Source organism: Myripristis murdjan, chromosome 11, assembly GCF_902150065.1.
Source record: "Myripristis murdjan chromosome 11, fMyrMur1.1, whole genome shotgun sequence".
Taxonomy (NCBI): Eukaryota; Metazoa; Chordata; class Actinopteri; order Holocentriformes; family Holocentridae; genus Myripristis; species Myripristis murdjan.
The window spans coordinates 11,817,054-11,839,742 of record NC_043990.1 but is presented as its reverse complement, the minus strand read 5'-3'; the positions used below and the strand labels follow the sequence as shown (position 1 = coordinate 11,839,742).

The window sequence follows — 22,689 nt, the reverse complement described above, 5'->3', positions numbered from 1 at the left end:
ATGCATTAAACTATTGGGACAATTTGATAATATGAAACAAGCAAGCCACAATTTTAATTCTAAAGCTTCAAAATTTTTTTGACATTGTTGGGTTTTTCCTTTTGCATGATAAATTTATTATTCCCGTTTGGGTAGTGGTCTGTTCACAAGTCTGCTGTTGGGAGAATGAGGACTGACTGCATGGCTAACTTTCAAAATGAAGTCATCTAGCAAGTTAGCCGGCCAGCTAGACTCTCTGTGAGCCTCTAATTCACCCTGACATCCTATCAAAAGTTAACTGTGCTCAAACTTCACAGACCGCCTTCCGCAACCCCGGGGCTCCATCAGCCGTGATTGGTTGGTCCTGCGTGAAGCAGGCGCAGATGTGCTCAGCTTTGAACATCTCTCAGCTGCAGAGCCGGGGAGGGTAAGGAAGAAAAGGAACCAGGCGAGAAAGACAAGCGGTGAGAGAAGATAAAGGATATGAAAAAGTGAGAAGATAGAAATAGAGAGAATGAGACAGAGTAAGACAAAAGGAGGGAGATTGAGTAAGCCGGAGAAAGAAAGATAGATGGAGAGCGAGACATGACCCACTTTATAATACAACTACATGTGAGCTAAATATAACTACTGTTCACTTTGGCCCACCGCAGAGAATGTATCCAAGGCATAAAGCTGTTAACGCTCTCTGGTTCAAAGGCAGGGAGTGAAAGGACTACTAAAATAGATTGTCTTAATTTGGAACAAGAGAAACAGCTATAAATATTTGATAAGAGACACAACCCTTCTCGATTTGGCGGCCGGAAAGTGCCAAGAACTATTGCAATCGAAGAGGAATGTTTGGGATATCTCTACGTCTCAATATTGGCACAAAGTGCTTTTCTGAGTTCGCTATACATCTTTTAAAGCATCACCACATCCCGGGATGATATGGGTCAAAGTTTTAACAGTAACAGACGAGCTACAACTACACACTCACTGCACCTCCAAGCTTACAAGAGCTGACTCAAGTCTAACTTACAACTACTTTTTTATAGTTTGTTACTTGGGTGCCACATTGGAGGAGTTGCTGTGAACTCACTCTTTGGTCCCAGGGACAAATTATAGGTCTCCAATAGAGATCTAATTTATAATTATTAGAAATTATAAGAATAATATTCTGATTTTCATTTACACAAACCCTAAGAATATGTGACTACTAGCTCCAACTTTATTTTTCATTTCATTTTATTATTATTGTTAGAAGTTTACAGGAAACGAACATTACATTACATTAATCTATGTGTTAATGAGTATACAACAGTACTAACAATCTGATATTTTTGTAATTAAATGCAATTCTTTGTTTGAATACATCGTGCAAAACAAGTCAACACTGGAGGATGTGATCTTTCTTATGAGATACTATCTGCTCATTACACTCCTTCAAATGGTGTTTCTTTAAGTGACTGATTAAATGAGGAGTATTGTAATTAGCTCTGCCGCTGCCACCTCTCAAAACATTTGCAATGCAAACATTACAATTATCTATTTGACTGCTTTCGGTCTCCAGTTTAAAGTAATTCCAGACAGCAGACATGACTGCCACCAGCTGCTTTCAAACCATGTGCTGCACTGCTGTAAGTGGTGGTTGACACTTGTTTACGCTAAATACTTTTTAAAGTCAATTTGCATAAATAGATAGGGGAAGGAAATTAAATGAATAAATAGACTGGAGGTTGATCCAACAACTGGTAGCTGATATGATATATCTAGGGCTGGGTACCTTAGATACTTTTATGGCACTGACTGAATTGCTTCAATACTATCGAGTATTGAAAAATGCCATGGTACATTTGGTACCAAATTTCAGTACATAAGGAATAAATCTCATCAGCGGAAGTGAGCCAATAAAAATGCAGCATGTTTGTACCAAGACGAAGTAATGTTGATGATCAGCAGTCTAATGTTAGACATAGTAGAGACATGCAGGAAAACCACTACATTACCCATAGAGACATTTTAAAATAGATTTTATGACAAGTTTTTATAAAATTGGTATAAGAAAAAGCATTATTCAGGAAGGTAACAAAGCAGGGAATATTTGCTAGTTCTGTTTAGAATAAGACAATTTCCTTCTTGTTCTATATGTTGCTCTTACACAGAAACACCACACATCCTGACAGAGCTAATCTGAAAATACAGCAGCTCATTGTTTAAAACTGTAAAAAAAAGAAAAGAAAAGAAAATAGCCTGACCACCTTAGATGAGGGTGAAAAGAATCCACTCTGCAGTATGACTAAACCCGCACCAATAAGTCATGACTGACTTCACCTGACATTGACTCCTTCTATCTGTGTCCACTGTAATATCAATGGCGCCCAAACTGTCTCAGTTCAGCGACTTCAATCAGTCAGCAGAACGGAGCTCGGTGAACTTCATGGTCATCAGAGTCTCGAGCTGTCACACTGCCAAGGCCTGCACTCAACGCAGCAGGGTGCCAAACGAGGCAGAATATTCACTTAACACACAAAGGCCGCCGTTTGTGGGGAAGACGACAGAAGTGCAGTGGGGTGGGAGCACTTTTACAATGCTGAAATGGATGATGAACAACCGGCACATCCAAAATGTTTATCTCATCCCCTTGGTTTACTTTGCCTGACGGTCATATTTCATGAAGGTCAATTAAGCTAGTCACTGGGTTTTGTATTCCCCTGCTTGACGTGGTTATGCTGACGAGGAGGTTACACTGTCAGCCGGCTTAATGTTGTAGTGCACTGAAAGAGACCCAATTAGAGGGGGGCCGATGCTGCGATGCATTCAGAAACAAACAAAGGCAAACAACACACAGCTCCTGTTTTCTCACTGCTTCGCCTCACCTCAACTGCATATTCATCAGGTCTAAATATAGACATTTTTCTGTCTTTCATCCCTGTAAATCTGCCTCGGTAAAAATACTGAGTGTGTCAAGGGTAAAAATGGCATATGGCGTGCAACTCAAAACAACTGAGCAGCGACTTAAATCCTCCTTTAGGGTTACAGTAATTATTCAACACAGCCAGTCACAATTTTGGGGGCAGGAATGGCGTGAATATGGAAATAGCTTTAATTCAGGACAAATGGCACTTCTCCCTGAAGGTAACTACCCTGAACACTTAACTTAATTTATTTTCTCCAGTGGGTCGTATTCTAATGCCCACGGCCTACCTCCTGCTACATGACTGAAGAACTACCTTCAGCAAGGGAGCACATAACATCACATAAAGTTTCTAAGTGTGGCTCTGCCCTACATTAATAGGGTTTTTCCCCATGAATGTACTTGTTCTGCCCCTGCTATGATTACAGTGCCACATCAGCATCACTCTGTTTTCCCACTGAAATACTAGGCAGGTATGGTACTGTTTGTGTGGGGCACCGGCATGCTAACATCAGCATGTAACCCTGGCAGCACCTTTTGAAAGTGGGTCAGCATCCAATGTGTTTGGGTATCTTTTTTCAGAGCGCATTCATCGCACCCACATCAGACCTAACCATGAGAAAACATGCCATAATTTGTCTTGATGAGCACAGCATGGTGCACTGATAAAATATATATATACAATGAACAGCACAAGAAATGACCACACCCTATTGTCTGGATGGTACCACGATCTGCGGTATAAATAAAGCATGCTTTGCTGAGTTATGTGTGCCAATGCACTTTACACAGGCAGCTTGGTAGTACCTTTTGCTCAGGGCTTATGATTTGCCAGTTTGGTTTATGTCTTTGTCGGCCCTGTAATAGATCTCAATAGTTTCATATTTTGCGTCTACGACAGTTTTTCCAAGCAGCTCAAGCAGACTGCGACAGAAGGTGACACTGAAAAAGAGCGTGCAGCAGCATAAAACTTGGTGAATGTCTCCAACATTTGTAAACCTCAATACTGAATTCAGTCTTTTGCACTGCTATCAAAGTTGTAAATAAATTTCAGTTATGATGATGACACGACTGGTCACACAACGGCTTTTTTAGTATAAATGCTTGACCTGTGCACATGCAAAATGGATGGTATTCAGTGTTAAGCACCGCTACAGGCAGTCAGGAGGCATGAATTAGAAGTGCATAAGTCTATTACCCGCAAACCGTGGTTAAATGAAGAGAAAGAAGCCAGTGTTGCTTGACAACAAAGGGCCTGTCAAGTTTATCCACCAGAGCACTGGGCCCTATTGGCTTTGCCTTCGCCTGGCGCCTCCTCTCCACGCTGGGAGTCAGGCAGAGCTACAGTGATGCAGGCTGAGCCAGACAGGACACAAAGGCCATGCAGAGAATAATTCACCAAAAATGTATATAGTAAGCCGCCTCAAATTGCTAGTAGTCAATTCAGTTATAAGTAGTAGTCTTTTCAGTTATTCATTAAGTTGTCATTCATTTACTTACATTCTGGGTGAGACAGTAAAGTATCTAAAATTTGACATGGCAAAGATAATTACGCTCAGAAAAAAAGTCAGAACAGATGATTATTTTGGTTCAGTGATAATCAAAGAAGTAGGGCTCCATTGTTTGAAAGGGAATATATAAACTGGGGATGAGTCTGTTCCCACTAGCGTGTTTTCTCTTCCTTCTTCTTCATCTTTTTTTTCTTCTTCTCTATTGTTATGTTTTGCTTAGCCCTGAGTTTACATAGCCCTTCAGAATGCCACAACAATGTTGGCTCCAGGTCCACCCCAAACATGATTATACAAGAGAAAACATGGCATGGCTCCTATGGCATTTGCTACAGCCATCTTCTGTCATTTCAATCTGTCTTCTCGTGTATAATACGAGGATGCCGTTGCACTGGGTAACTCAGGACTAACTTGAAGATATAATCTTATTCCACAGACTGAAATAAACATGTCTATTCCGCTAATACTATTTCTGGGCTGGATCCCAAGGATAGATTTGAAATGAGTTTTCTGAATGGGTGCACAGGCAGGCAGGTTGGGGTAGGACACATCAGACAGGCACAGAGAATAGAGGCAAAAAGTGAGGGAGCTTAAATGAACAACCTCAGCCATGGGGGTAAACACTGCTGCGGTTAGACATGGTGTCCAGTTCTAAGCTGTGTGTGTGTGAGTGCACATGTGTGTATTGGGGTATGCAATGCATATTTGAATGCTTGTTTGTGTGTACCAAGATGAGACCCAGTGTGTAGCTGTTGATTTGGACCCTCAGGTCACAAAGTCTTTTTATAGCCTTCCTTAAGTGACATAACAGATGACATAAGCAGTCAGGACAACTTAGGTCAGCACGGTTGGAGCTAAATATATCATCACTGTCATGTCTCAAACGGCAGAACACTAAGTCATGACTGTGTCAATATCAGTTGTCATGATGTAACACCAGTTGCGACAACGATGTCTCACACGCCACCGCAGACTCAAGGCACAATGTTGCAGAGCTTTGTCACCAGGAGTCATTGTCAAGTTCAAGGTTGATTAGCACAATCAAAACTCATATGAGTCTGTACGTGTATCTGTGATCAGTTACTTGCAGGCATAAGCACAAGCGCACTGATTTATGTGCAAGTACATGTTTAGTTTATGTGATATTTTTTCATTATTTGTCACATGCGCTTGTATATAAATGTGTAGGGGGTGAGAGGGTCTCTTGCCAAAGCCACAGGCCATCACCCAGCACTGATGATGTAATCCATCTTGGAGTGGGTATCAGATATAATGTCAAATATGCTTATGATGTAACCTGCCTCCCAGGCAGCCTTCCTATAGCCACATATCTTGTTACATGGTGATACAGCATCACTTCCCCCACCAAGCATTTTCTCTCCAAAATATGTGGTGCATGCTGAACATTTCATTTTTATGAAAGAGAAAGAGATATCTGCACAATGGATCGATACTGCTATTACAGTTTCTTCAGCAGAGTTTCAACTAAAATTCATCATTACCAGGCAAAGCTATGAGTGTCCTGCCATTTATATGAACTACACAATTAAACCTTGCTTCATGGTGTAAATGAAGCCACTCGTCACCCTGCAGTATTATCAGTTCAGAGCTATGGAGCAATTTGGGGAGTTATTTGCCATCTTGCACGCCGGCTTTGTTTGCAAAACACAGCTAAGTGAAAGTAGCTTCAAAGTGATGCTCAAACGGTTGAAGACACAGTAAAATGTGATAGATTGTCAAGCATCTCATTGTCTTGTCATGTGTTATAAATGATTAATAGTTGACCTATATTCAGCGTCTTAGAGGGGTTGGTGGAACAGTTGCACAGAAAACAGTGACATGGCAGAATTGTGATTTCTTCCACATTTCAAAGCTTGAAATGTTGCTGCAAAGCACTGCAGTGAGCTTTGTCCAATCTATGGGGACAAAGCATAGAGAAATAAACAAAACCCCAATTTAATTAGATAAAATCTATAAAAAGATACACTTTTTAGCTAACTGTAGCACATTTCCAGCAATGCTGATCATTGTGTATTGCCCCTCTGAAACAAAGCAGTAAGTATATCCTCTCAGAGGGAAGGGGATAGCAACGAACCAAAAATAGGATGGTACTGCGTGCAGAGAGCTCTCAAAATGGGAAAATTTAAGTAGATAATTGTTAAATCCAAAATGACAGCAATGCCACCTCCAAGCTTCAGTTTCCTCTCTGAAGCAAAACAATATCCACACTGTCTATGAGAGGCTGAGGATGTGAACGTATCCTATTCCAACCACCTTGCATTACGAGGATGTTTTGGCTGCAGTGGCAAAATCTAATCTCGCTTCATGTGTTTAGAAATGAAGCTTTTTATGAATGTCTTGCCCAACCCCGGCAGACCAATTAGTTATTGCAACTTCAGTAGACACGGATATGACTCATGATCGATCTTTATCAAAGGCACAAGTCAGTGAATCGTGATCCAGTGCACTCCTTTGTTCTATATCTGCATGAAACGCTCATGTAGAAAATCTGTGCCATTACATTAACTTCCATGTAATTCCTTGTGGGTCTACTTCTTTAGGAATAATATGATAACCTCAATTTCCATTTTTTTCCCATTGGATTGCCAGAACAGCATCAGAACAGACAGTTTAAGCACTAGCATGCAGTAATTTTGATAAGAAGTGATCCTTCTATAAGATTCAAATGATGATCTAGGAGAATATATGAGAATGTTAACCCGGTATGATTTTGGAGTTTCATGGCTGTGAAGAGGACAAAACACATTTCTCCATAAAAGAAAAACCCGGGACTGTGATATCTAACAAATGTAAACACCCTGATGCATCTTATTTATTCACCTTAGTTATATTAGATCAAACTGGATGAGAAAGGGATACAGAAATAGGTGAAAATGGGTAACTATACTTGGTTTAGGAACAAATTGTGTATTTGTGGGCATCTCGACCGTGTGTGTTTCTCTCTGTTGTTTGAAAACAGATCTCAGGAGACATATAAAACTATACTGGAGGACAGCAGACTGGATGAACTGCAGCGTTATAAGCTGATGCTGTGCTGACTGTGTATTATTAAAGATGCATTTCAAGCGTTGAAACAGGAGGCAACACGATCTCCATGACACTGGCTGATGATCAGTCAGCAGCAACAGACATTTCTTGGTCCCATAAGCCATTTTAGCTTTGGCAAAGAGGTGCAGAGTTAAATATAACGGTTACTCCCCAAAGTGGGAGCCTGGGAGCTCTAGGGGTACTTGAGAGGGTTTCAGGCAGTCCTCAAGAAAAATACAGAATTCAGTTCATTTTATCATCCTCCCACTTGCCATTAGCTAGTCCAGAGACAAAAAAGATTATAAGAATGACTATTCTGATCTGAGGTCTGATCTCCCCCACAAGGGGGGAACCCTGGGATAAAAGTCTTTCCAAACATGGGATTTGAAGCTCCACTCATGCCTATTTTTGGCTCCTTGAAAGGAAAAAAAAAAAAAAAAAAAAAAAACATGAATCCTGCCATAGAACAATGCACTGCCATGCACAGTTCTCCTCACATTTAATTATGTTAATGCCACTGCACTTAAATAATTAACTGGTAAGCAGCATGTGACATTCTCCCACACTTCTTCAGGGGAAAAAAAAAGAGGAACAGGAGAGACAGGTTCAGATAAAACAGCACAAAGTGCGCACAATGAGCCTGAAATGCACCATAAAGGCAGTCAGAGGCAGATAACCCGACCTAAGTAAGCAGGGCTTTCACAGCCTCATACCAAACATACCTGAGCAAACCCACACCACAACAAAACACTGGCCCGGGTAAGCCTTAAAGGGAGATAGGTAGTTACACTGAATGTGAAACCCTAACCCCCACACACCTCTCTCTCCCTCCCTCTCCCTCTTTCTCTCCACATAACATACCTCTCATTGGGTTCTGGATCCACAAGATGCCTCCGATGAGGTGAGGCGATTGGCGGAGCATCCCGACTCGGTGTCACGGAGAGCAGCGGCGCACCGGCAGCGGCAGCAGCAACAGAGCACTTTTCTCACCTATTATGTCCGGGACTAGCACCTTACGAAACTATTGACAATCACGGGGGGAAGCGAGTGACTTGCTGCCCACATGTCACACCACCTGCTGCCAGATGAGCAGCCTCATCCTCAAACTGGTCTTGGAGCAGGCTGGACACACACACACATAGATACACACACACACTATCAACGGTCTAGTCTGTCACTAATAAATATTATCTATAGGACAATATTATAAACAGTAATGCTCACCACTGCGGACTTGAGCATCATCTGGTGAAGACGACACTGTGAAGATAATTACGCAAACGCCTGCGCTCTCTACACGCAGACTATGAACCCGCACGCTCCTCGGTGGCAGACCTGTTACCTACCCCCTTCCAGTCGCAGCCTTTCAATCAATGCAATGCATAGAAATCACGCCGGAGCTTTCCCCTGCACGCAGACTCGCGTAACAAGATGAATTCGGGCGCACGGCTGCGCTTAACACTAATCTTCATGGTATGCGGCCATGCACGCTCCCAACAATAACAGCACTGTGGCGTGTCCTTATCAATTGGACTGTATAGACTAGGGAAGATGACCAGGGTAATGCAGAGAGAGAGAGAGAGCACAGACTGCAACATCACCCAATCACAGGCTTTCCCAGTTGACCCGACAGTGCACAGCGGTGTCTGGATTGAGCCATCCACAGCATGCAGCTCAGTTTTTAATCATTAGTACAACAATTGTCTCACACCTCCACGCCAAAAACCCAAGATGAGGAGAAAGGCAGTTCAATTCTGAGCCACAGCAACAGAGCTAATGACATATCTTACCTTCGACAGCCATTGTGCTACTCCATAGATTTGGGCATCACTCGCAAGGGAGCAGGAGAAATGTTTTTTTTTTTTCACTCAACGCACTCTCATTGTACCTTGTTTGGCATGTTACCATCACTTTGCTGCGGGCAAGCCGGAGCGCACAGCTGCTGCCGCCGCCTCTCAAAGGATTCTGGGAAGTGTAGGCTAGGCACTTTCTGGAAGATTAGGGAAGGGCAAGTTTTGCATCGGGGTATTACTGAGGCGGAGAGAGGGAGCGCAGATCGGAGCAATCTCTCTCTCTCTCTCTCTCTCTCTCTCTCTCTCTCTCTCTCTCTCTCTCTCTCTCTCTCTCTCTCTCTCTCTCTCTCTCTCTCTCTCTCTCTCTGTGTGTGTGTGTGTGTGTGTGTGTGTGTGTGTGTGTGTGTGTGTGTGTGGCCGAATGGAAAATCACTATCCTCTCATGCTCCTGCAGAAACGTACATTTCCCCCCTGCTTTACTCAATAGTGATGAAATATATTGTTATGGTGCTGTTGTATCACCACAATTTTCAGCTAATACTCATACAGGGACTTTAGTGTATACATACTAATTTTGCCATGATGACTGCACTGTTGGCCATTCTGTTTAAATGTATTATGAGCCCTGTGCGATGAATCCTCAGGTCCACCAGATTCAGCTCTGTGGCTGCTCAATCGCTCCACCCAACTGGGGAGAAAGGGCAGTGGCCATGATAGTTACATAATGTCAACATGCAAATTCAGTAATAATCAGGATCGGCCTGTTGTCAGCCATTACAGTAAATGGACTTGTAAATCAACCTTTTTTGTGCACAACGGTAATAGAACTGATTATTTTCAAAATTTCAACCCACAAACAGTTGAAAAAATGTCAGAATAGCAAAAGGCTGGCCTCTGAAAGTCAGTCAAGGGAACGAGGTCTCCAAAGCAGATGAAGGCAGGGGGAGATACTGCACAGTCATTACGAATGGGATGCATATAGACCCAACCCAGTGTTAAACACGGTTCTGCCTGCTTGTTGTGTACCCATCCCGGTCTGCTGCGCGTGTGAGCTCCAGGGTTTAAGAGTGACATATCATTTGCTGATATCCTGGAGTGATGTTACTTCTAAGCACCAGTATAAGGAAATCTGGATGTCAAATTATCTCAGCAAAACTGGTTGGTGCTATCAGGTTCACCAAACTCTTTATCAGCTGCGTGAGGTGTGGCTGTTGGTATGCACGACGAGTCTCTTCTTCTTCTTCTTCTTCTTCCTTGTTTTGTTTTGAAATCTGTTCGACCTGTCTGATTAGTTCTTCTGCTGTTTCTTCCATTGTCTTGAAACAAATATGTGTATGTGCGTGTGAGTGTGTGTGTGTGTTTGTGTGGATGTTTTCAAGTAAATGCCATCTTCCTGACAACATAAAGGTCAAATGCGGGGAAACTCTTAAAAAAAAAAAATCCCCAGAAAATTCATTAGGAGATATGCCAAGAAAATAACCTGAAGCAAGAGCATGTTTTTGCGACAAAGCGACAGCTGTGGAACAAAGCTGACGACACTGTAGCATGCAGTCATAACAGAGTTGCAGAAATTAGGTGGTTAAAATTATAATCTCAGAGCTTTTCATAAGCTTTTCAAATTGTTTCCATCAGCGGCACAGCATTCCTTCAAAATAGCTGGCATATAACTCAGACTGGAAGGCACATTAATCACGAGAAACTTATAGTGCTGAAATGACAAGCATGGCACGTAACCGACAACTATCACTGGAGTCTTGGCAGAGATGATACGGTTGAGATATGAACTCCTCAGCTGGCATTGCTGGTGTGATGAGTTGAGTAAATTTAAACGGGAGGGAGGAAAATGGAAACGACTTATTTTCTAATTGCAAATGCTCACTTTTGAATAAAGCTTTACTGGAGGAAGCTACAGAAGGTTTGGACAGAAATGGCACCCCGTTGCTGCTCACTGTGTTCATTATAAATTAGCTACATGTGTAAGTTTTATCTGACAATCTGACCATTGGTAGCAATTAAGAAAATCAAAATGTCATGGCAAGTGTGGAACATAATTCCACTTGAGGCTTTCATGTTTTTCCCACAGCGTGCAGTGCTGCTGCCATGGGCTATGCATGGCAAAGTGCAGACAGTCCCTCCCTCACTCATGGACGACCTGTGAGTGACGTTTAGTGGGACATATTCACTGTCTGTCTATAACCAGGAAATGCCAAAGTGACACTCAAAATTGTATAATAAAAAAAACAATCAGCAAATTTCTTAGTTACGTTAAAATTGTTCATGTGAAGCAGCCGTTTCTAGTTGGTGTTGTAGATTTTTGGAAAATATCTGGACAGCTTTATGCTTGTTTGACGTAGTAAGTACTCATTCCTCATTTTAATCTCTTCTCTTTGAGTTGTTTGAGAGAGTGGTTTTGGCAGTATTATGACAGTCAGACACTTTAGAAGTGAGAAATGGTGTTGTGCCTGCATAACCTTTGAGAAAAAAAAAATAGTTTTGTCTTATTGCATAGAAAAAGGCTAATGCAACACCAATACTTTGATTCAACAACCTACAACACTATACTCAGTGAAAAAACTAAGACATAAGATCGAAGAGAATTTTAGTATTGTTTTGTTTTCCAGTTAAATTGTGTGCATTCACTGTAAGACAATGACATTACAAATTTTGCTGCATAACATCTTGCTGAGATTGTCAAAGGTTTTGGAAACATAAATGAGATTTAAAGATTTCTTAGCCCATCTCTGTGACACAGTAAACAAGTGTTCTGAACAAAGTTAAAAAAAAAAAAATAAATAAAATAAATAAATAAAAATAAAAAGAACAGTAGCACAAAAAATACTCTCCATGGTTTAGGTCTAACACAGAGAAGAAGGTTATGCAAGCTTGTGGAGAGGGTGCTTTTAAATATAGGTTAAAAGCAGTTTGTCGGTGAACCTTTGAGCACGAACCAGTGTGAACCTTGACAGGAGAAACAGCTTCCAGCTTCTCTAGTTTAGATCTTTTATTTTTCTTACATTTGAGCCGGTGAGTTTCACAGGTAAATCGGTATGGTTTCTTGTGAGGACAGCCTGGTGTTGTTAATGATCCCAAACAATCTGTGTTTATTGTACATGGCACATAGAGTGGAATTTATATACTTAAAGTGTAATATCATGCTCCTCTTATATTATGGATATGCTGCACTCCCTTCATCTATGCCTCCTGCCTGTGCTCTGGCTCAGTGTAAGTGACTCTTGCCATCGGTTCACATTCAGCTCTTACATCTTTATGCTTTGTAAAATACTTCTGCCTCTGCTCTCCGAGAAATAGCAGTAAGATACCTTTGAATTTGCTCTTTGAAAACTTGCTTTTGAAAACGGAGTAATGCCTAAAATAAAGGGCAAGGAAAGTAACAGATGTGCTGTACTTTAAAGCTGGAAGAGTCATTTGGCCTTTGATTAAGAGGTTGAACACAAATAGGCTGCTGTTCTGTCTTTGTGACCGCAGCTCCATTGAAGCGCTATTCACACTCGCCAGCTGTGGGCACTGGGGCAGGCAGATTAAGCCACCTCTTGACTGAGCTGCCTCACCACACTCAGAATATGGGAGTTAACCCGGGCCTATATCACTGGGTAAGTTAGTTCAACAAGACAAAAGTCTACCATAGAACTGCTTTACACTGTATGATGAAAGGATATGTAGAGCAGTAACTCCTGTCCAATACAAAGGCTTTGCAGTCGCATTAGTACAATGCACCAAGTACAGCACAGCATTAACTCACAAACAAGTTCAGATGCATTATTTATGAATTTAGACCACCTGATAAGCACTCAAACTTTTGTGTGTGTGTGTGTGTGTGTGTGTGGACCAGAATCAGAATCAGAAATACTTTATGGACCCCTGAGGGGAAATTAGGTCAGTGGCAGTTGCTCAAATTCTCAAGAGAAGAAATAGAAAAGAAATAAGAAATATAAAAAATACGTGCCTTACAACTTTGTAAAAAAAAAAAAAAAAAAAGTATGTGCATTACGTATAAATATATGCATTATGTGTAAAGTTGTATCAAAAGTATGTGCATTATGTGCATTAACTCTAAATATGTGGATGAATCCACCAAATATTTCAACAATAAATACAGAAATGAGAAAATGAGCACACGTAAAAAGGTATACCTATATACATCATATATACACAGGGATATTGCACTTTTGAATTATGGTCAAGTCCTGCAGTTATAGATTATTGCACAGCAAATGGGTAAACAATTTAAATAGTGTGCAGTTTTGCAGTCCGTTAACTCAGGCTCTCTGACCCTCCACGGGGGGCGTGAGGAGTGACTTCTTGTGGCGCTCTGTGGTGCATCTCAGAGGAATTAGTCTTGCTCTGAATGCACTCCTGTGCATTTTTAACAGAGTGGGGACATTTTTGGGGAGTTAGGACATTTTGATGCTCACAACAACAACAAAAAAAAACTTTTTGGTTGAAGTTCAAAGTAAGTTTAGGGGTTTGAGTAAGGGTTAGGGTAAGGATGTAGAAGGCTGTGGAAAATGAATGGAAGTCAATATAACAGATAGAAGTACAAGACTGTGTGTGCGTGTGTGTGTGTGTGGGTGTGTGTGTGTGTGTGTGTGTGTGTGGGTGTGTGGGCGGTAACGTTAGCAACATGGTGGAGATGACCTTTTTGGAAGGAGAGGCCGTGATGCAGGTGAAGATTTATTCAACTGAAGCCATGCCCCATCAGAGTAATGTGACACATAACTGTTAACACAACTAGATCTACACACTAGAAAGACCAGTGGATTAGTGAGAAGGCCAAACAAGCCATCACTGCAGGAGTTAAATGCAATTACAAGTTCTATTCTCTTTTGGGAGTTTGAAAATCTTGCAACAGTGATTTGTACAGAAACTGGGTTCAGGAACAGTCACGGCGGGACATTTTGAGACATGACATATTTCATTTTTAAAATTCAAAATTGCTGTAAATACACCACGGCCTTGGCATTTCTTGTGTTCATAAAATGACCCGAGACCTGAGGAAATTGAAGATCAGCAACCACAATAAATCCATGGCCCTTAATTTTCAATATATCCTCAGGTGCCTGGCAAGTACAACCCTACCTATATCTTCCAGTTGTGTTTCACCACTAACAGAGGATGCTGTCTGACTGCTGGCCAGCCCAGTGGGGGGGCTTTCAACCTCCTCGCCACCCACCCAGCCACCCAGCCTGCAAGCTCAAACTACTAAGTGGACTTGTCAACAGTGAAACAGTGGAAACACCTCAGTGGGTGCTGCCTGGGGCCTGTTGGATGCTCCTACAACCCCCAAATCCCCTAATCAACTCAGCTTAGATTTGAGACGACTAGAATATACTCAAGTACCAGAATAGAATAGAATGCAATCGAATGCAATAGCCCCAACTGTGTCTGAACAGCTAAACATTTATAAAATGGCTGAATGACTGAAATTTCCTTGGCTTTTAGTGCTGGGTGACAGTGTGTCAAACTTTATGGTGCTGTTCTATATTAGTGGCTCTCAATCTTTTTGGCTCATTAGCTTCAAAACAAACTAATGCCTACTCACGACCCCCTGTCACAGTAGCGAACAGTCCATCTATTTGCTTAATTATAAGCGGAGGCATCACATTTTAAAATTACTCAGTATTTCACAACAGAAAAAAGACTAACATAAGAAATAAAACAATCATGGTAGTTTTGCAAATTAAAATAAAGTTTGTTTTTTTTTCTTTCACGTATGCCTCAATCATCTCGTCTCATGACATTCTGGGGGGTTCCGACCCCCGGTTTGAGAAGTGCTGCTCTACATGATGCAAGGAAAATGCAACACTTGAATGACAGCTTTTTTGTGGATAAATGGCATTTGCATTGATTTTGCGCTGTCACATGCACAATTATTATTATTATACCCTTGATATACCAACTAAAATCAAACAATTATAAGTGTCAAATCTTCTTTCACTCAACCCTTTATTCACTGAAAGATTGATGATTACATTGGGAATCTTCTTGACAGACACACAAAAGGAAAAAGTTTGATTTCTCAGGAAAAGGGAGGGACACTCGGAATCTATTTTTAGCCGTGCTTACTAGTAAGATATCACAGATACTGTCAGGGACCAATACCTTGCATTCCTATGTTATGTTTCCTTGCCAGATTGTTTTAATTCATATTTACGCCCACTGTATTTGTCCAAAGTGAAAGCTTGCTAAAAAATGGTGATATACATTGTGTTTGACATGTAATGATGATGTGAAAAGCTTTGATGTGCAAAATTTACTATACATCTTACTTTTTAGAAAAAGGGAAGAGCATCATAGTGTGCCAGTGTAAAAATTAAAGAAAAGAAAAAAAAGAAAAAGAAAAAAATAGTGTGCACACTTGAGATGTGTTAGCAGAGATTCATGCCTCACTCACGTATCCTTTACCATACAGAGAAGTACACAGAATATGTTTGTACATCGCCCTTTCTATTTTCACATCAGAAGGGAGGATAAACATGCAAAAAGCACAGTGAGGAGATGGTATACTGACTGACACTAAACACATTCCTTTGTAATTCAAAACATGTCATTTAAAATGTTAACATGCCACTGAAGGCTGATTTTGCAAGGTCCTACTGCAGTGAATCCAGTTATCTCAGCCCATATATATATATATATATCGAAACCTGTCTTTAATAACCCTTTGGAAAATAAAAGGAATTTTGACAAAGAAAGGTGCTTGCAGCAAAATGCATTAACAGTGGAATGCAGCATGGTTGTGGGCATTATTATAATGTTCAGAGTTTAGAAAGAGTTTCAGTAAGTTCATATCACAGTAATCTGTATTTTTCTACCATAGCAATCATAATATGGGACTTATTGAAAAATGTTAAATATGGACAGAACAGAAATTCAAATGTTTGCATAAGAATCATTAGATTTGCGCTTTCTGGCATGGTCAAATAGTCACAACCACTCTCCTCTTCTCTCCCCTCCTCTCCTCTCCTCCTCAGTAGCCAGCAGTGCTGTTTGAGGCAGATGGGACCACTGCCCAGTGGGCTCCAATAGAGGTGATGCCTCCGTGGTACCGGCCGCTGATGAAGCGCAGCTCGGCCCTGCTGTTGGTGGGGTACATGTTGAAGGAATGGCCGCTGGGCTGGCCCGCAGACAGAGTGCGGCCCCGGCTAGTGGTGAACACCACTGACTGCACATAGTGAGAATACTTTCCAGAAACCTGGATGATGGCCTCATCATTGAACAGCTCGATCTCCTTGGCGTCCCCGTAGGTGAAGCCAGCAACAGGGGACCAAATGTTGTTGTAGCTGATCTGGAAGCTGATAAAAGTGAAACAGGCAAAGAGCACTGTTAAGAGTAATTAAAGGCAGAGTGGAATAGAATAGAAGACAACACACATATTTGTGCAAAAATGGAAATTTGTCTTTGGTAGAATATACAAAGCACACAGGTAACCAGAAACCACAAGGCCAGACATCAAGGGTCACCAGAAAAAATATGCAAATCAAATCAAATCAAATCAAAGCCAGGGATCCAAATAGAAGATAAAATGTCTCACAAAAGTCCAAGAATCAATAGATAATGGTACAAATGTCATCCCGTATTTAATGAGTTATGGATGCCCTGCTCTGCACTTTCAATTGTCAAACCAGACTCATGTTGTAATACAATACACTTTAAACTCTCTTTTAACGTAAAACCAAGATAAAACAATTTGACTATTTAAACTTTAATAATGTTACTATATGATTGTCAATATCATCATCTGTCCAATATACCTTTGCACAAAACTGTTTCACTCTAAACACATTAAATATTTGATATTCACCCTCTGATGTAGCTCCCTCCGTATGCCTCCCAAATTCGCACGGCTGTTATCCTGCCATTTCCAGTCAAACTGTAGGAGGTGCCACTTCCTGATCCCACTGGTGGAGAAAAGGAGTAGAACTGCTGCTGGTCTGGAGATGCAAGAAACACAAACATGAGCAAAGTGGCCAACTCTTCTCTCTCTGTCTGTCAGTGCTAAAGTAAAGCCCTGTACAAAACCTTATCAATGTGGGAATGACCTCTCAGACCAGGCCACTTCCAGCTCATAGGAGGTAAACATCCTTAAAAATGGCTAGGCAGCTCATCAGCATTTCATTACATCAATTGTTTCAGGATCAATATCACTGAAAAAAAATCAGCCTGTCATACTTGTTTAGCAAAGCCACAATGAGTGACACTACTAATTAGTGTACCTGGATGTTTGAATAATAAACTCAAAATTGTGCTATATTCGAATAATACTATGCTCTGTTCATAAATTGTACAGTATATTTCTGAAGGTAATTTAAGTTTAAACACCCAACATCCAATAAGAGGTAATGTGTAAAAGTAAAACTGAGAGATGTGGAGACTTACCGACGGCCAAAGCAGATGCCACAAGCAGAGCAACGAGGGCGAGGTTTAGCATTCTGTGAATAAATAATACATTTATAAATACATAAATAAATAAAAAATGAAAGAAAGAAACACAGAAGGAAATAATGGGTTACAGCAGGAATACTTTGCATTATGTTAAACAGTATTTCATGAAATATTATACAAAGCATTTCTTGTGGAAAAATGAAAATGACCAATTCTCACCTGTCGGATTTGTTGCACTGCGGTCACGAGATACCTGCAGCTGATGAAACAGAAAAATATTAAACAGGACGGTGTGACAACAGACAAAATATATAAATAGCTTCCTATTGTTAGTGCTATTGTATGGGACAAGATATTAGTTTGTCCCTTACAATATTTTAAGTCAACAAATTCTAGCCTATTTGATAAAAGTGGGAGAAAATGCAGAATGAAAGTAATCAAATACTCACAGATCAAGTGTCAAAGATCAAGAGCACTCAAGGTGACAAAGCCTGCTGGCATCAGGAATGTCTATCGTACATCTGTCCTTGCATATTTATACTGTCCACTGACTTCCTGAGAGACATTCCAGAGAGGCAGTGATTGTCCTTCCAATAAGCACAGGTAGCAGCTTCCAGTCAAAGGTGTGCTCCAGGAAGCACATGGACCGTTGGCGTGCCCGCTCATGAACATCAATCAGTCAACACCTATCAGCAGATGATGTATAAATGTGTGCACGTGAGTGTGTGTGAGAGAGTTGTAAAATAAATATTTATTTCCTCAATTGTTGGTTATACCACTCTAAAAATAATAATAAAATGTTGAGAATGCTGCTTTTTTGACAAATAGCTGAATTTTAGGTCTAGAGTCTTATACTGTGTTCGCCTTACTTAGCATTACTCTCACATCTTGTGTGCACAAGATGTGATTGACACTGAGGGAGAGGTGCTTCTTTGAAATGAGGTGATGAAAATTGACAGGTTTCATGCCCAGGGGAACATGTTTTACTAAGTAAATATAATGGCAATCTACCCAGCAGATTTCAAGAAATGTTGTCCTGGAGTAAAGTGTTGATTGGACAAACAGACCAACACAGCCCTCCCGAGAAGGAAAAAAAAAAAAAAACAGCCTTTCTGAGAAGGAAATTAAAAAACAAACAAACAAACAAAAAATTGTCACACCATGTTATCGGAAGTGTCAGGCTTGTTTTCTCAGAATGGTACATATTTCCTAAAAGAGAAAAATAATTAATTAAGTTCCTCCTATTATTATTATCATTATTTAATAACCAGCCATTAATCAAATCAATATTATCTACTCTAACACAAATTTCAGGATTTGTTTGTTTACGTCTTTTGACTCTAATTCGTTCATTTATATTGGAGCCACGGTAAGTAACAAACTAAACATTTTGTCATTGTGCCATTAGAATACAAATTTCCATTAATGAAGAGGTAGAGTGTTGTCAATAGTGAGATAGCAAATAATCCATTCCTTTCAAGACTTTTTGTTAAATCATGATGTCAACTTTTAATACGACCATTCTTACAAAATTAATGCAAGCCCAAAATTGAAACAAGTTATTGTACTTTTTAAAGCAGAGAGGGTAAACATCCTCAAAAATAGCTAGGCAGTAATTTTGTTTACAAAATTATAACACTTGTAGACACTGAATCATTTATATTTTTAGATTAATCTCACTTATGCAGCTAAAAAATATTTAACATATTGAGATGTATTATAAGCTTGTTAAAACCAAATAGGCAACAAGCACAGACTTTGGCGATGCCAAGAGGCAGTGCAATGGTGATGACTCACTGGTGCATTTAAGTATGTGGTTCAATCTGGATCCTCAGTCACACATGAACCGCAACTTGAAGGCGCTGTGGTCTGTCCTGTTCGTCTGCCTTTTTTCTTGTCATTTAAAAAAAAAACAAAACATGATGAATGCTGAGCTGCTGGTACTCCAATGTAATGAAACCCATTCTGAGTTTGATCTAGGTGACATGCTGTACCATTTGACAAGTATAACCAATGCTCATGCATGCTGTGAATATTAATCGTCAATAAAATGCTGCAAAAACAGAGAGACCCAACGTGAAGAGCTGTAAGCCTGAATGGAAGTTTCAGCAGTCTACAGCAGGAACTTTATCTCATGCAAAATACAAATACAAAATTGGTGCAGTTTTTCATAAACACATGAATAACAGTTGCAGTATAAATCACACACAACATACACGTCATTAACATAGAGATAGTCTTCAAGTATCTACAGATGTAGCAGCGAAAACTTTAATAATCCACATCACTGTATACAGCAAGCTCTGGATGAAAAAAAAATCAGTGACTCCTCACCCCTTTGTTCAGGCTCTGTATGTATCCACTGAGCAGACCCAGGTCAAATTTGATTTGAAATCCTCTACTCAGATAACTCAGATCAGGGTTAGGGTTATTCCACAAGTTCCATTGTGCCAGGAAGCTTTATCAATCATGGAAACGTGGATGTAAGAGGATTTCCAATACAGCTTTGACCCAGGTAATATTATCACACCAGCAGAGTGATGACCACCTCATCGTCCCGGCCTTGCCACAGCATCTCCCCTTCAAACGCCACCTTCCCGTGTTTCCTTGCTCTCATCAGAATCCCCACCACCTTATCTGAGATTCGCACGTATCTGTCAAACAGCTGTGCAAACGTGACACGGGTCTTCCCGTCTGGATCCGGATCGGCCATAGTCCTGATCACAAAGCACATGTCGTCTATCTCACGGTGGATGTGTTGCTCAGCACGTTTGGCCCTCTCCGCTGTTTTGGAGCCCTCTTTGGGGCGTCCATAACCTTCCTCGCCCTTCTGGAGGCGGAGAGACATGGAGTACTCATAGTCAAACTCTTCACTGAAAGGGTTCAGTTTCTGGTTGATGGTGTGCTCTAAGGCAAAGTTTTGCCAGCGGTTCTTGAGGTTTCCCACGGCACTATATTTCTTGGAGAGGGTGCTGATCTTGTGGGCATCCACAGCCTCTTTTTTGTGTCTGAGGGGATTTCACAAGAACATTACAAATAAATTAAAGGTATATTGTCCTTAACTTGGTTTCTAAAGCTGAAAAGGGCAGACACCTTGAGCAAGAAATAGAAATATTTAAGGGTACAAAAAAAGCTGCTAATTTCAGCTGGTATTTAAGTACAGTAACAGATCTCAAATTTGGTATGATTACAAGCCTATACAAATCTGCGGGGAACAGTATGCACTGTGGATTTTAAATGTTTTAGATGATTGTGCTTCACAGTCTTTACTAGATGGAGGCAAACTTTGATGCACAGCTGTTACTATCACTGTTTGAGGTTTCACAGCTCAAGCATAATGTGTGTATGTGTATGAAAATCAGTTGATAATGTGTTGTCTACTCTCACATTTTTTGAATTAGACTCAGTCAGTGCTGTTGCCTCAGAAACAAACAAACAAACAAATAAACATACAAAACAAAACAAAACAGAAATTCTACAGTGATATTTGACAGCTAAGTCATAAGAAGGAGATTTAACTACAGTCACGCAAAAAACACAATGAACTGGTCTGAGCATACTCACGTTCCAAAGCTGGGTCTTTTTATCTTCACTGCAGACTCTTCTTCTTCTTCTTCTTCTTCCTCTTCAGGAGACTCTTTGTTCTCTGCCTCTTTTGAAGGGCCCACCTTGTGTGTTTGACCATCTTCGGTCTCCAGACTCTTCTTCTCATCCACAAGATGCCCACTAACCTCTCTGTCCATCCCACAGGTGCGTCCCTTCCCTAGGTCCCCTCCCTCCGTTGCAAATTTTCGCTCTTTCTCCACCTGCTTCCAGCTTTTGGTTAGCGATGACACCATGTTGGAGCACTTCCTGCGACGTGTGGGTGAGCTCCGCTTGCTCAGCATCTTGTCGATCTCCTCAGCTGATGGAAGAGCCTCCTTGGTGATCTTCTCAGTCAGGAACCCAATGCCGGCACTTTTCTCTTGAACTCCACTGGTCACAGTCTTCACCACCTGCTTGGTCTTGATCCGAGACTCAACCAATGGCACTGTGGTCTCAACCTTAACGTCTGATGGAGATGAACCTTGGATCTCCTGGTGGGGAGCTGATATCTTTTGACTCTCCCCGACACCAGCTATGTGATTCTGAGAAGGTTCTGTTGGCTGGGTCTGATTGGGAAGCGCATTCTTTGCATGCAGGGTTTTTTTGGGGACCCATTTTTTATCAGGTACCTCCGTCGGTTTGTCCAATGAAGACGGTGCCCAGCCACTGGGTTCACTGGCCTGTTTGGTCTCATTGTCTGTCACCCACTGTTGCCAGCTGTGTGCCAGGCTGCACACCATGCTGATGGTGCGGAGCTTCTTGATGTTCTTATTAGTGGAGGGTTTCCGTGGGGTCGCTTTGGTAGTCTCCGACATAATTATATGTCTTACGGTTCAGTTTAGGCGTAAACAAAACCCTGAGAAATCCAGCTGCGTTGCAACAAATGCATTCAAGTCCCCTCAGCTTCAGTCTTCTTTTTTATGCAGCTGATTTACTCCCTTTGTATCTCTCTGTTGTCTTCTACTCTCACTCATGCAGCAATAGCTTTAAAGTGGGGAGAGCAAACCCTAACTTGACATGGAAACTATGTGAGTCATCCCAGGCTACCGTCCTGATCGTCTTTCCCTGACACTTGTCACCCCAACCGGCTCATGTTTCATCACAGATCGTGAAGCTAAATCTAGAGGTAAACAGGGCAATAGAGCAGAGAGGGTGCTTGGTGAGGACCAGGGCAGTCAAGTGCATGGATACATACAAAGAATAGCCAGTCTTTTTGCATTATATAAATGTATCACTGGAGTGTCTCAGTGCATATCAGTGGATTGCTTCCACTGCAGCATTCCTTCATGTTCTTTTGGGCTGTTGTATTACATTTATATTATTGTTATTTACATAAACTTTTTAGCCATTTAAAGGACACATAAGGCCTTTAAAAGAAACAATTCACTTATTGCTTATTGTTCATGCTTATAAATAATGTTCAAAACCAAGCCACGTGCACATTCCACTTGTCTTGATCATCAAAGTCGGTTCATTT

At 41.0% G+C, this 22,689-nt stretch overlaps 3 protein-coding genes across 6 annotated transcripts in view; all 3 read right to left on the bottom strand.

Annotated features, from left to right (window-relative positions):
• samd12 (sterile alpha motif domain containing 12) overlaps positions 1 to 9,419 on the bottom strand; it is a 101,488-nt gene extending 92,069 nt beyond the window's left edge. Inside the window, exons 1-2 of one of the 3 annotated variants that reach the window (XM_030063821.1) lie at positions 8,656 to 8,910; positions 8,293 to 8,553 (exon numbers count right to left, since the gene is read on the bottom strand). In XM_030063821.1, the coding sequence (XP_029919681.1) occupies positions 8,293 to 8,353 (61 nt within the window). In that variant the 5' untranslated portion in view covers positions 8,354 to 8,553; positions 8,656 to 8,910. Of the gene's footprint in view, positions 1 to 8,292; positions 8,911 to 9,221 lie in introns of those variants that run through there. The other 2 variants (XM_030063823.1, XM_030063822.1) reach the window with 2 other exon arrangements.
• A 5,810-nt stretch (positions 9,420 to 15,229) lies between these two features.
• Positions 15,230 to 18,117, bottom strand: LOC115368010 (zymogen granule membrane protein 16-like). 2 transcript variants are annotated; one of them, XM_030063965.1, is made up of 5 exons: positions 18,077 to 18,117; positions 17,847 to 17,886; positions 17,622 to 17,674; positions 17,047 to 17,176; positions 15,230 to 16,537 (listed from the first exon to the last, which is right to left on the bottom strand). In XM_030063965.1, the coding sequence occupies exons 3-5, from the start codon at positions 17,671 to 17,673 to the stop codon at positions 16,213 to 16,215; spliced, it is 507 nt and encodes a 168-aa protein (XP_029919825.1). In that variant the 5' UTR covers position 17,674; positions 17,847 to 17,886; positions 18,077 to 18,117; the 3' UTR covers positions 15,230 to 16,212. The 2 variants fall into 2 exon arrangements, with proteins under 2 accessions (XP_029919825.1, XP_029919826.1); XM_030063966.1 differs by having other exon boundaries at positions 18,082 to 18,109.
• A 2,034-nt stretch (positions 18,118 to 20,151) lies between these two features.
• On the bottom strand, positions 20,152 to 22,027 carry abrab (actin binding Rho activating protein b). The gene is made up of 2 exons (XM_030064172.1): positions 21,192 to 22,027; positions 20,152 to 20,635 (listed from the first exon to the last, which is right to left on the bottom strand). The coding sequence occupies exons 1-2, from the start codon at positions 22,025 to 22,027 to the stop codon at positions 20,152 to 20,154; spliced, it is 1,320 nt and encodes a 439-aa protein (XP_029920032.1).
• Positions 22,028 to 22,689: the final 662 nt, after the last annotated feature.

Excerpts from the sequence above, each read along its gene's own strand:
- LOC115368010 (XM_030063965.1), bottom strand. The coding sequence starts at position 17,673 with ATGCTAAACCTCGCCCTCGTTGCTCTGCTTGTGGCATCTGCTTTGGCC. Across the intron at positions 17,177-17,621 it reads GGCATCTGCTTTGGCCGTCG|ACCAGCAGCAGTTCTACTCC; the intron begins GTAAGTCTCCAC and ends TTGCATCTCCAG. Across the intron at positions 16,538-17,046 it reads GGAGGGAGCTACATCAGAGG|CTTCCAGATCAGCTACAACA; the intron begins GTGAATATCAAA and ends CACTTTTATCAG.
- abrab (XM_030064172.1), bottom strand. The coding sequence starts at position 22,027 with ATGTCGGAGACTACCAAAGCGACCCCACGGAAACCCTCCACTAATAAG. Across the intron at positions 20,636-21,191 it reads AAAAGACCCAGCTTTGGAAC|ACACAAAAAAGAGGCTGTGG; the intron begins GTGAGTATGCTC and ends AAATCCCCTCAG.